Raw genomic sequence first — 14,286 nt, 5'->3', positions numbered from 1 at the left:
ATCGACATTTGAGGCATTGCAGGGAGTTTTCCATAAGGGTTTGTAATAGATGGGTTGTACTACAGCAGCACTCTGTATAGCAGACCTGTCAAACACATTTTTCATAAAGCAATGCATTTTTTTTTCATTAAATATCTGAAACACATTTCAATCAACTAGTTTCCAACCTTGACATTTGAATATGCAAAAAGCTATCCTCGTAGAAATATCAATTATGATTGGCATCTAAATCCAAGAATAGAAAAAAAAAACTCTTATCCGGATTTTAATAATCAAATGATAGAGTCTACTTCTCAATCAATCATGGGCTCAGAAGTGAACAATTAGCTTGAATTCTCGATTTAATAAAAGAAAGAAAAAAAATGCAATTCAGCATCCCTGCAGCAGCATATGATGAAAATGTACAGAAATAGCGATCAAAGTTGAAGGCTAAAGAAACAAACATAATATCCATCATTCTATAAACAAATTACATGAACAAATGGTCATAAGTATGATAAAAAGGAAGAATGATAGTAAAGATTTCCAGAGCGACTTGCAGTTGCCAGGCCAAAGGCAGCTGGGTTGTTAGCTGGAGCCAACAGTAGAGGGCTAGAAAACATATTCCCACAAAACCCAGTTGAAGATGTGTTTAAAATGCTTGTTTGGTCAAAGCTACCAGTACTCTGTCCAAATGTAGAGGTCACCTGCCCAATTGCAGGGGTAGAATTGAACAAAGGGGATGCTTGGCTGCTGCTAAAATTTAAACCGGTAGCAAATGCTGGAGTTGTTGCAGGAACTGCAGCAGTACCAAAAATGGATGGTGAAGATGGAAATGGAGGCGTGACAGATGAACTAAAAAGAGATGAACCAGTTCCAAATGTAGGAGTCAAAGATGAAATAGATATTAGAGTTGTTGAGGAAATTGGGTCAAAAAGGCTTGATGATGTTGATTGGGAAGGGTTTGAGGTAGTAGTCGAGGTTGCAAAGCCTACACTGCTGAAGGATGGAGATTTTAGACTAAATGGATTGGTACTTGTGATGGAATGAGGATTTACAGATGTTTGGCCAAATGTTGGAGAAGAACCACAAGGACTTGTAGGTGCAGTTGACACACCAGAGCAAATCTCTCCAGAAGGCTGAGCGGTTGGCTGCAGTCCAACTGACAGTCAAATTATTACAGCAAGTTAGTCGATAATGAACATGGGAAAGAATAATGAATAACTTCCAGGTTTTCTTAATATTATACAAAGGTACCTTTATCTCCTAATTGATAATCCTCCCATCTCAGCTCCTCATAACTTTTATCTTTGTAAACAGGCATAGCTGAAATTGACTCGAACATCTGTGTACCAATGCTACTATCAGCGTCAATTGTAGGCGTGTAAGAAGCAACTCTTCTTCCCCCACGTTGAGCCCCAAAAGTTGACTGTCCAAATGCTGGTGCAGAAGATCGGGGTCCTACATGAGAACTCAAAGAATTTTAAATAATATATATATGTATACGTATACGAATTCCCTTGACCTTAAATCATGTAAGGCCCATGAAAATATATATTTCTGCCTAACTGTACAAGTAGTTTCGAAGTCTATGATCAAGTAGGCTTGGTTACTCACCAAAAGAACTCTGTGCTCCAATTGTAGTTGTTCCAAAAGGACTACTGGCAAATGCTGGTGTTGATTGGCCAAAAGCAGGGCTAGACCCAGAGCTGAATGAAGGAGTAGAAGATGATCCAAAAGTAGGAGTGTCGGAAAAGCCAAAAGCAGAATTTGACACTCCAAAAACAGGAGTCTTGGAAGTGCCAAAAGCAGAATTTGATGCTCCAAAAGCATGAGTGAGAGAAGTGCCAAAAGCTGGTGCGCTTGATGCTCCAAATGTGCCTACTGTTCCAAATACCGGGGAATTAGACACACCAAATGGATTGGTACTTGTGATGGAATGAGGATTTACAGATGTTTGGCCAAATGTTGGAGAAGAACCACAAGGACTTGTAGGTGCAGTTGACACACCAGAGCAAATCTCTCCAGAAGGCTGAGCGGTTGGCTGCAATCCAACTGACAGTCAAATTATTACAGCAAGTTAGTCGATAATGAACATGGGAAAGAATAATGAATAACTTCCAGGTTTTCTTAATATTTTACAAAGGTACCTTTATCTCCTAATTGATAATCCTCCCATCTCAGCTCCTCATGACTTTTATCTTTGTAAACAGGCATAGCTGAAATTGACTCAAACATCTGTGTACCAATGCTACTATCAGCGTCAATTGTAGGCGTGTAAGAAGCAACTCTTCTTCCCCCACGTTGAGCCCCAAAAGTTGACTGTCCAAATGCTGGTGCAGAAGATCGGGGTCTTACATGAGAACTCAAAGAATTTTAAATAATATATATATGTATACGTATACGAACTCCCTTGACCTTAAATCATGTAAGGCCCATGAAAATATATATTTCTGCCTAACCGTACAAGTAGTTTCGAAGTCTATGATCAAGTAGGCTTGGTTACTCACCAAAAGAACTCTGTGCTCCAATTGTAGTTGTTCCAAAAGGACTACTGGCAAATGCTGGTGTTGATTGGCCAAAAGCAGGGCTAGACCCAGAGCTGAATGAAGGAGTAGAAGATGATCCAAAAGTAGGAGTGTCGGAAACGCCAAAAGCAGAATTTGACACTCCAAAAACAGGAGTCTTGGAAGTGCCAAAAGCAGAATTTGATGCTCCAACAGCATGAGTGAGAGAAGTGCCAAAAGCTGGTGCGCTTGATGCTTCAAATGTGCCTACTGTTCCAAATACCGGGGAATTAGATACACCAAATGGATTGGTACTTGTGATGGAATGAGGATTTACAGATGTTTGGCCAAATGTTGGAGAAGAGCCACAAGGACTTGTAGGTGCAGTTGACACACCAGAGCAAATCTCTCCAGAAGGCTGAGCGGTTGGCTGCAGTCCAACTGACAGTCAAATTATTACAGCAAGTTAGTCGATAATGAATGGGAAAGAATAATGAATAACTTCCAGGTTTTCTTAATATTTTACAAAGGTACCTTTATCTCCTAATTGATAATCCTCCCATCTCAGCTCCTCATGACTTTTATCTTTGTAAACAGGCATAGCTGAAATTGACTCGAACATCTGTGTACCAATGCTACTATCAGCGTCAATTGTAGGTGTGTAAGAAGCAACTCTTCTTCCCCCACGTTGAGCCCCAAAAGTTGACTGTCCAAATGCTGGTGCAGAAGATTGGGGTCCTACATGAGAACTCAAAGAATTTTAAATAATATATATATGTATACGTATACGAACTCCCTTGACCTTAAATCATGTAAGGCCCATGAAAATATATATTTCTGCCTAACTGAACAAGTAGTTTCGAATTCTATGATCAAGTAGGCTTGGTTACTCACCAAAAGAACTCTGTGCTCCAATTGTAGTTGTTCCAAAAGGACTACTGGCAAATGCTGGTGTTGATTGGCCAAAAGCAGGGCTAGACCCAGAGCTGAATGAAGGAGTAGAAGATGATCCAAAAGTGGGAGTGTCGGAAAAGCCAAAAGCAGAATTTGACACTCCAAAAACAGGAGTCTTGGAAGTGCCAAAAGCAGAATTTGATGCTCCAAAAGCATGAGTGAGAGAAGTGCCAAAAGCTGGTGCGCTTGATGCTCCAAATGTGCCTACTGTTCCAAATACCGGGGAATTAGATACACCAAATGGATTGGTACTTGTGATGGAATGAGGATTTACAGATGTTTGGCCAAATGTTGGAGAAGAGCCACAAGGACTTGTAGGTGCAGTTGACACACCAGAGCAAATCTCTCCAGAAGGCTGAGCGGTTGGCTGCAGTCCAACTGACAGTCAAATTATTACAGCAAGTTAGTCGATAATGAATGGGAAAGAATAATGAATAACTTCCAGGTTTTCTTAATATTTTACAAAGGTACCTTTATCTCCTAATTGATAATCCTCCCATCTCAGCTCCTCATGACTTTTATCTTTGTAAACAGGCATAGCTGAAATTGACTCGAACATCTGTGTACCAATGCTACTATCAGCGTCAATTGTAGGCGTGTAAGAAGCAACTCTTCTTCCCCCACGTTGAGCCCCAAAAGTTGACTGTCCAAATGCTGGTGCAGAAGATTGGGGTCCTACATGAGAACTCAAAGAATTTTAAATAATATATATATGTATACGTATACGAACTCCCTTGACCTTAAATCATGTAAGGCCCATGAAAATATATATTTCTGCCTAACTGTACAAGTAGTTTCGAAGTCTATGATCAAGTAGGCTTGGTTACTCACCAAAAGAACTCTGTGCTCCAATTGTAGTTGTTCCAAAAGGACTACTGGCAAATGCTGGTGTTGATTGGCCAAAAGCAGGGCTAGACCCAGAGCTGAATGAAGGAGTAGAAGATGATCCAAAAGTAGGAGTGTCGGAAAAGCCAAAAGCAGAATTTGACACTCCAAAAACAGGAGTCTTGGAAGTGCCAAAAGCAGAATTTGATGCTCCAAAAGCATGAGTGAGAGAAGTGCCAAAAGCTGGTGCGCTTGATGCTCCAAATGTGCCTACTGTTCCAAATACCGGGGAATTTGACACACCAAATGCAGTTCCAGTGCTCCCAAATGCTGAACTTCCAGTTGAACCGAAGGCAGGAGTGCTTGTGACACCGAAAGCAGGAGTGCTTGCAGCACCGAAGGCAGAAGTACTGGAACCGAATGCAGACTGGGAAATGGTATCGGGGAACCAAATGCAGGCTGTGATTCCAAAAGGACTTGATTGAGTGGGAGTAGACCCAAAGCCAAATGCCGGCTTCTGACCAAAAACAGAAGATCCTATCCAAAAAAAATAAAAAGGAGTCATCGATTTAAAACCAAGGAAAAGACACCAAGTTGCCCAAGAATAAATGGATAGAAAGTCAAGACAAGCATACAATTAAAAAAAGAGAAGGCTACCAAAACCTAGCAACTTCAACAATAGTAGAAGTAGAAGAAGAACAATTACCACCAAAAGATGCTGATGAACTGCCAAAAGCAGGAGAAGAAGAAGATCCAAAAGCAGGCACAGAACTTCCAAAAGCCGGAGATGAAGAGGCACCGAAGGCTGTGGTTGACAAAAAGGGAGAAGAAGACTGGGCTGTACCAAACGCTTCAGTAGAAGAACCCCCAAATATTGAACTCCCTGTTTGGGAAGCAAAAGAGGGTTGGACTACTAAAGGAAGGTTTAGGTGCAAACTGATTGCTACTTGCATTGTTGGTCTCCCCAAAAACAGACTGGGATGCAAATGGGCTGTTTGATTATTGCCCACAAGTTGTTTTAAGAGTTTCCAATAGTTAATTTAATTTTCCAAAAAATTCAGCAATGACAAAAAATTTGTTCTCAAGAAAGGACAACATGCAATATGTATGTTAAAGATAACAAAAATCTGAAACACGAATGAAAAGATTTCAAGCATATATATCAGAAAAAAAAAAGGAAGAAAAAAAAAACACCAATCTTTGACCAGTAACAAGCACAGCTAATTAAAACTATTGTAACTAATAGCATATCAAGAAGGTAAACTATTATAACTAATAACAATTACCACAGAACAAAGCATTATCAGGATGCACTTTTTCTGCGACCAAATACAAGGCAAGCAAAAAAGTAAAAAAAAATTATTAACTTTAAAAGGATACTGCCATACTGGTAAACACTCAAAAAAGAAGAAGATAGCAATAATTCATTGGTATCAAGGCATGCAAATTATGAAACCTTTTTGAAAACTGAAGTCGGTCTTCGATATAAAATACCAACCAGAAACTCGGAATTTCACAATGCCTATATACAAGCAATAGCACCAACCGCAAGCTTCCAGTTTCAGACAGGACTGGAAGCAATTATGCATTCATGGAACCGAATCAAAATATGATTTCCAGTAAAGTGTAAGAAAAAGACTTACGGCTAGTTGCACCAAACATCTTCGTTTAAGTAGTTGTTCTAGCACCACAACTCTTTGATCTCAAACTGAGGCGGAAAACAAAAATGAACCGAAAGTAAATTAAACAAACGAGGAAACTAAAAAGAAAGTAACAATGCAAAATAAAATAAAACAACGTAAACATGATGCCATGGACCAAACTTAGTGTCCATTTTATGATTTATTTGCGCACCAAACAAGCAATTACTCAGTGGCTATCGAAGCCTTTTTCCTTCCGATGCATTTACCTAAAAACTCTAAAAAAAAAGTTACGCAAAGAGAAGAAAAAAAACATCGAATATTTCAACCTAGCTATTACATGTACTTGAAATTTTGATGCCTAAAAAAGAAGAAAGCACTAGCAAGTGCTATAGAGCAGCGAAGCAGTGGGAGTGCCAGAGAAAAATAAAATAAAGAGATGAGAGTTCGAACCTTTTCGGACCGATCTGAATCGGGAGGGGGAGAAATAATGGAAGCTTACTGGTTCGGAAAAATTCAAATTCGTAAAAGGGGAAAGAGAGAAAGACCTCCTGCTGGAGAAAAAAGAGTCCCAAACAGTAACGGTAGCGCAAAATGGAGCGAACGGACGGCTTTGTAGGGTCGGGTGAGATCCGCGTAGAGTTGTTTTAACTTTACGGGGTAGTAGTGTTTGATGGGTGCTTATCAATCAGGAGGTTTCAATCCGCGCCTCTCTAGCACTCGACTGACTGTCTCTGGGACTCCCTTCTCCAAGTAAAAACTTTCGCTTCTCTTAAGAGCCTCCGTTGCAATAGTGTGAGCATAGATGTTTTTTGCTTTTGGAATAAAAGAAAACTTAATCTCCTGGTAACAAATTTTCCGGTTCCGAATATCTCTGATTATTGCTCCAATGACCGATCTATCTGTAATGGAACTTTTACACTTTTTGATAACTGTTTTTGCATCACCCATTATCTCCATTTTGTTGATTCCCAAATTAATACCTAGAGTGATTGCTTGTAATCCTGCATGAGCCTCCGCTGTGAATGAATCTTCGATGTTGGAGTGGAGAACTGCTAAAGACGCAAGGATTTCCCCTTCCCCATTCCAAACTATTAACCCCGATGCCGATCTGAACGTCTGACTATCAAACGCTGCATCAAAATGAACAGTTGCCCATCCCCTTTTGAAAACCTGTTGATAACAGTCAGAAGTATGGAAGGTAGGTTTATCTTTTTTTGCTGCTTCGAGTTCTGTTAAATAGTTTCTAATTTTCCTTGCTATTTCTGATCCTGACATTTGATTTTTTCCATAAATGAGTTGATTTCTACTGAACCAGATATACCATAGTCCACAGCAGAATAGTCGCAACTGCTCCTCGTTTCCTTGACCAAAGATTCCGATAAGCCATCTCCATAAATCCTCATTATTGTAGTTCAATGTCCACGAAAGATTAAGATGATACCAGACCTCAATCACTGAAGGGCACTGTTGGAAAATATGGAGACTGCTTTCTTCTTCACACTCACATCTGGGACATTTAGTATTCACCAAAACCCGCTTTATTTTGAGATTGAGAAAAGAGGGGATATAGTTCCATGAAATCCTCCATATAGTCATTTTGATTTTCGATGGAATTTGTAATGTCCATAGTTTCCTGTAAAAGCTTATAGTTTCGGTATGTAAAAATAACTCATTAGGATCCAAAGTCAACTCATGTAATTGTTTATAGACGCTCCTAACTGAAAATTCTCCGGTCGACTCCCCTTTTCAAACTTGAAGATCTTCATGTTCTGTCTCCGCCAATGGGATCCTCAATATTTTCTCCGCTACAGCTGGTTTAAAGGTATCCTTTATTAGCTCTGTTTTCCACTTTCTGTTACTTGGTTCAATCAACTCTGAGACAAATTCAAAATTACCATTCACTTCTTGATTCGGTATTCTAACCATTTCTTTTCCTGGTAACCACAGATCATCACAGATGGAAATCCTATCACCTCGACCTACTCTCCAGCATAGACCTTTTTCAAGCAGACCTTTCGCAGACCAAACACTTCTCCAGGTAAGTGAAGGTAAATTTCCTAGCCGAGCTTTCAAGAAATCTGAATTGGGATAATACTTTGATTTCAAAACACGAGCTAATAATGAATTTGGGTAATTAACAAGACGCCAACCCTGTTTCGCTAATAAAGCAATATTAAACTTCGTAAAATTTCGGAAACCAAGACCACCATTTTCTTTTAATAAGCAAAGATTCTCCCAGGTACACCAATGGATACTCTTTTTATTCCATTTCTTACGCCACCAGAAATTAGCAACAATTCTTTCCAGATCCGTACATAGGGTCTTAGGGAGTAGAAAACACGACATTGAATACGTTGGGATAGCTTGTAAGATCGCTTTAATAAAAACTTCCTTGCCTGCTTGGGATAGAAACCTTGTACTCCAATTATCAATCCTTTGTTTGAGTCTGTCTTTCAAACTTTGAAAAGATATTTTCTTTCTTTTTCCCACCATACTAGGAAGCCCTAGGTATCTCTCTATATCATTCGCTCTTCTAACTCCTAGGATCATTGAGACATTACCCCTTACATGCTCTTCTGTGTTTGTACTGAAGAAAACAGCTGATTTTTCATAATTCACACATTGCCCTGAACTCAATTCATATTCCTTTAGAATCTGTTTTAAAGCATGTGCCCCTCTTTCTGAAGCTTCTGCAAATAAAATACAATCATCGGCAAAGAGTAAATGTGAGATAGCTGGTCCTCTTTGACTTGCTTTAACTCCTCTAAGGATACTTTCTTCTTTTGCAAGCCGCATTAAACTCGATAGACCTTCTGCACAGAACAGAAATAAGAACGGACTGAGAGGGTCACCTTGTCTGATTCCTCTAGATGGAATTATCGTTTGCCCTCTGTTGCCATTGATAATCACCTCATATGAGACCGTCGAGACACATTTCAAAATTGAATCAACCCATCCTGGATCAAAACCCAACTTTTTCATTACCCTTTCCACAAAGCTCCATTCGACTCTATCGTATGTTTTACTCATATCAAGTTTGACAGCCATGAATCCTCTTTTCCCCACCCTCTTGAGTTTTAGAGTATGTAAGATTTCATACGCAAGTAAGACATTATCTGAAATCAGCCTTCCTGGGACAAAAGTGCTTTGAGCTAAATCAATACATTTATGCATTACTCCTCTGAGTCGTCTAGCAATAACATTCGCTATCGGCTTGTAAATCACATTGCATAAACTATTTGGTCGAAACTGAGTAATCCTTGAGGGATTCAGGACTTTTAGAATAAGCACAATGTTTGTTTTATTGATTGAATGTAAATCCATACCTTCGTTTAACCTCTGAAGACAAAAATTGGTTACATCCTCTCCAACAATTGGCCAACACTTTTGATAAAACAGGGTTGGAAAACCGTCCTCTCCTGGAGCTTTTGTAGGTCCCATTCGTAAAAGCGCTTCCAGTATCTCTTCCTTTGTGTATCTTGCCTTTAAAGTATTATTGTCTTCCTCTGTGATACGGCCTTCAATACCTGTTAGGATTCTATCGCAATGATTTTGTCCTCCTGTATTAAATAATTTTTGAAAATACAATCTAGCGATTTCCTCATTTTCCTTCCACTCATCTGTTTCCCTTCCGTCTTCTGACTGCAATTTATGTATCTGATTAAGTTTTCTTCTTTGTGATACTTGCTTGTGGAAGAAAGTTGTATTTTCATCCCCTAGCTTTAGCCAATTAATTCGGGCCCTCTGTTCCCAGTAACTCTCATCTTTTTCAATCTCAAAGTTCAGATGGATTTTTGTATCAATAATCTCTGCCAGATTCTCATCACTTCTGTCTTCTTCAAGTAATGCTATCAGTTTTGAAGTCAAACCCTCTGTTTTCATTTTCCTATTCTGTTGGATTTTAACTCCCCACTTCTCCAACCCTTTTTTGAGGATCTCCAGCTTGTTTATAAGACCTCCTGTAGAATTTTCCTAAATTCTTTTAGTTCCACTAAAGAATGTTTCTTCTAGTACCCACCACGCTTCAAACTTGAAGTTTCTTCTTGCCCTCTCTCCATTCTTGTAAGCCGTATCTAAAAGAATTGGACAATGGTCCGAGAATGAATGTGGAAGATGTCGTACCAAATTGTTTGGGAATAAGTCGCTCCATTGCTCCGTTGCAACACCTTTGTCAAGTCTCTCCTGAATATTTGTTTCAATTAAGTTCCCTCTCTCCCATGTGAACCATCTGCCAGAATATCCCAAATCAACCAGATTACAATCTTCTAAAACTTGTCTAAATGCCTCCATTCTTCTTTCCTCCCTAGGTAATCCACATTTCTTTTCGAAACCATATAAGATTTCATTAAAATCCCCGCAAACCAACCAAGGGTATTCTCCCTGATTCCGTAATTGCCTCAACAGATTCCATGCTGCATCCCTGTCTTGTGAATAAGGGGATCCATAAAAACCTGTAAGTCTCCATATTTTCCCTTCCTCTCCTTACTCAATAAACACATCAATATGTCGGTTTGAAAAGCTTTGTAGTTTAATATTAACATTTTCTTGCCATGCCAAACTTAGCCCACCTTTCAATCCAATCGAGTCAACATCAATGCCAAACTGAAACCCACACCTTCTTTGAACTTTTTCCATTTTATTTTTGTTTAATTTTGTCTCCATTAAGAAGTCCACTTGGGGATGATGTTGCTTCAGCGAATGCCGAAGTCGTCGAACTGTCCGAGGATTCCCCAACCCTCGGACATTCCAGCTTAAGATTTTCATTGCGACCGGTCGGCTTGCCTCTTGGCAGCCGCCGCTAACAAATGGTTAGATTCAGCCATTCTCCTATTCTTCCCTCCTGCCTCCATACTTTCTTCTATTTCCCCTCTAGCCCTCTTTTTCCCCTCCTCTCCTACAATCAGCTCATTCTCCAAATCATGCTCCATCTCTATGTTATTATTACCAATTAGCTTCCTTGAACTTTCTAGCTCTGCGTAAAGCCCGTTACCTTCCAGATTAAAACCTAGAATTGGATCCGGAATATTCTCAAATTTTCCTACTTTCCTCCAATCTCTATCACTCCTGAATTCATCTCTATTATTTTTGCCTACTGATCATCCCTCCTCCCTTAACCAGGCACTGCGCATTGCTTGGGCTCTCATTGACTGTGCCCGCAAAGATAGATCCCATCCCATTTCTTCTATTTCAACCCTAGCTTCCATTTTTGCTTTGCAAAAGGAATCGTTATGCCCTAACCGGCCATAGGAGAAGCAAGAGTTAATCTCTCATACTTAAATCTGACATAAGAACACATATTCTTAAACTTAATCTGTTTTTTCCTTTTGAGAGGGCGACGGATATCAATGTGTACTCTAATCCGCATATAATTCATATTTTCTTTCCCCAAACTAGAACTATCATACTCCTGGAAAGTTCCAATAAAATTTCCTAATTGCATGGCTAAACTTTCAGAGTAAAAACCAATGGGAACCTCATGAACTTGTACACAAAAAGATGATGAAATTAATGGAATTCTGAGTGGGTCCTCTCCCCATTGCAACTTATGCAGAATCAGCAGATGGTTATTAAATGTCCAAGGGGACCCTTTAATAACTTTCTCCATATCCATAATGTGAAAAAATTTAAAAATATACCTCTTTTCCCCCAGATCTCTAATTTGAACCCCCTTGATTGGATGCCATAAATTAGCCATAGTACTTTTCATTGCTGGGTAATGGATGATTCTGGCTGTAAGGAAACACCCAACTAGACTTACATCTTCTTCTTTACTTACCTATTCTATTTCTCCTTCCACTTGCAGGAGAAGATTGTTCACAACACTGGAAAACTCAGCCGTCAAACCAAAAAAACTATTGAAAAAAAAAAGAAAACCTAGACTTGCCAGAAGGGCAGACAGAGACGTGCTAGGGTAGCAGACTTTTTTTAAAGATAAAACACACATAAATTAGTTAATATTATTATATTTTAGTAAGAATATGAAAAAATTATTATAACTTGTTTTTAATATTTTAATATATGAAATATAAATTTTAAATATTTTTAAGCAATAAATATTAATTATTTATAAAATTTAATTAAAATATATAAACTATATTTTAAATATTTGAATATAACTATTAAATATTTTTAATTAGTATTTTAAAAAAATATTTTTTATTTTTAATTAATGATTTTAATACATTTGTAATTAAGCATGTCGAAACCATTTTTTTTATAAAAGGGGTCGACTTTTACTTTGAAAACGAAAATGAAAATAATCTTTTTTTTATGAGGTGTGATCGGATCATCTCGTAATATGATCGTTTTAATAAGAGTTTTAATTTACTAAAACAATGATTTTTGGTCTACGAAATTCGAAAAAAATGGGTTCGGGAGTCGGTTACGTGTGAGGAATGATTAGCACTCTCGTCACGCCCAAAATTGGTACTTAATTGATTAATTAATGTCTTAAAGTTGAATGTCGAAAATTCGAAGAGATTAAAAATGATTTCCCCTTTTTATTAATGTCATATTTTAAAATAATGTTTGGATAGATTTGAACGAATATAAAAGGGTTTCTCATCAAGAGGCAACAAAATGTTGTATCCCGTAAGTTAGGATGCAACGTTTGAATTCTCGAGCATAAGCTAACCTTTAAAAATTTTTATTGTGTATTCAAACTAAATGTTTGGCTGTTTTAGTTTGACGAGTAAATCGAAACCCCGTAAGTTAGGGCACGATTTCTTGAAGTTCCAAAGACGACATACAACTTGCTTTTAATCTTATTAAAAGGAACCATATATTTTGAAAATTAAAAAAATGGTCATTTTGGATTAATGAGAAAATCGAAACCCCGTAAGTTAGGGTATGATTTCTCAAAGCTTCGAAATGTGAAATATGACTTTATTTTAAGAAGATTTCAAATAAGAGTGATTATAAAACTGCCTTAAAATACATTTATTTGGTTTGTTTGAAGAAAAAAGAAGCAACAACTAATATCGATTATCTACATTGGAATTTGATTCACGATACGATAACATCAAACAAGAATATATTTGCAAGCATGGCACAATAATACATGGAAATAAAATTATACAGATGAATGACAATAATGTGAAAACACAAAGAACAAATTAAAATACACATAATAGCAATAGTTTCATATCATATATTATGCAAATACTAAAATTAATATTCGAAGGTTAATGAATTAAAAGCCAATTTTGAAAGAAACACGAAGCAAATTAACACAAATAAAATGTAACAAGTTTTTAAAATAACCAAAAAAACATGGAAAAGAAGAAATTTGGAATTACCAATGTACCAAAAATAAATTATATGTATAAACATTTTAGAATGAAGTAATTAATATGAAACTTGGAATAGTTTTAAAAAGTAGAATTAAAAAATAAATACTATATGAAGTAGTATAAATGAATTTTAAAGCAAATATTGCATAAGAAGAAGATCCAAATAAGTAGTATACAAGATAATATATATATTAATCTAAATAAATAATGCATGAAAACTTAATATAAATAATAATGTATGCATATAATAACATATATAATAAATTATATATATAAATAGATTTAAAAGAAGATATATAAACATATTTAAAAGAGAATTTAAATCGTAATAACTAGAATAATATGAAATCAATAGTATAGAATAAAAATAATTTAGTATAAATTATGTATGTATATATAAAATAATAAAGTCTAAGGGTATTATCCTATAAATCTTTAAAACATAGAAATATATAAAAGTAAATTTTAAAAATATATTATAAAATAAAACCATAAAAATGTGTATAAATTATATTGAATTTACATAGGAAATATATAAAATAAATACACAATAAATCTAAATAATCATAGACGATAAATTTTAAAATAATAATACATGATGAATTTAAATAAAAAAATACATGATAAATTTAAAATATATTTATGATAAATTGAAAATAATAATATATTATAAATTAAAATAATATTGATGATAAGTTTAAAAATATATTAAGCTGAAACATAAAATAATGTTAGATGTAAAATTAAATATATTTAAAACAGAATAATGAAATAAATTAAAAAAAAAAGAAATAAATAAAAAACCAAGCATATTAAATAGGTAAGGATTAAATTAAATTAACAACAAAATTGAAGGAAAAAATGAAAATAAAATAAAGCAAAGAGGCCAAATGTAATACGTGAATAACTTGGGGGACCAAGTGAGAAATAATCCCCGTCCCTCCAAAACGCAGCGTTTCAACCTGGGCCGAAATGAAACACAAACAAAATGCAGAGCGAAATTTAAAAAAAAAATGAAAAAAACTGATTTGAACATGTCACAAAAGAAGGAGGACCAAATGCAAAATTGACCCTTGAGACAAAACA

General features: G+C 36.4%; 2 protein-coding genes across 10 annotated transcripts; both read right to left on the bottom strand.

Moving 5' to 3' along the window:
- Positions 1-323: 323 nt before the first annotated feature.
- On the bottom strand, positions 324-6,567 carry LOC107937282 (nuclear pore complex protein NUP98A). 9 transcript variants are annotated; one of them, XM_041107538.1, is made up of 13 exons: positions 6,359-6,567; positions 5,909-5,973; positions 5,552-5,584; positions 4,972-5,256; positions 4,272-4,802; positions 3,912-4,115; positions 3,381-3,818; positions 3,021-3,224; positions 2,490-2,927; positions 2,130-2,333; positions 1,597-2,034; positions 1,237-1,440; positions 324-1,141 (listed from the first exon to the last, which is right to left on the bottom strand). In XM_041107538.1, exons 2-13 carry the CDS (start codon positions 5,925-5,927, stop codon positions 486-488), a joined length of 3,654 nt encoding a protein of 1,217 aa, XP_040963472.1. In that variant the 5' UTR covers positions 5,928-5,973; positions 6,359-6,567; the 3' UTR covers positions 324-485. The 9 variants fall into 9 exon arrangements, with proteins under 9 accessions (XP_040963472.1, XP_040963474.1, XP_040963473.1 ...); XM_041107540.1 differs by having other exon boundaries at positions 1,237-1,419; XM_041107539.1 differs by having other exon boundaries at positions 2,130-2,312.
- Positions 6,568-6,589: 22 nt separating this feature from the next.
- LOC107937257 (uncharacterized) lies at positions 6,590-7,504 on the bottom strand. Its single transcript, XM_016870109.1, has one exon. The coding sequence runs from the start codon at positions 7,502-7,504 to the stop codon at positions 6,590-6,592; it is 915 nt and encodes a 304-aa protein (XP_016725598.1).
- Between the last annotated feature and the right edge of the window lie 6,782 nt (positions 7,505-14,286).

The sequence above is a fragment of the Gossypium hirsutum genome, chromosome D12 (assembly GCF_007990345.1).
Source record: "Gossypium hirsutum isolate 1008001.06 chromosome D12, Gossypium_hirsutum_v2.1, whole genome shotgun sequence".
Classification (NCBI taxonomy): domain Eukaryota; kingdom Viridiplantae; phylum Streptophyta; class Magnoliopsida; order Malvales; family Malvaceae; genus Gossypium; species Gossypium hirsutum.
Note: the sequence above shows the minus strand (reverse complement) of the source record. Positions and strands in the feature narration are given on the sequence as shown.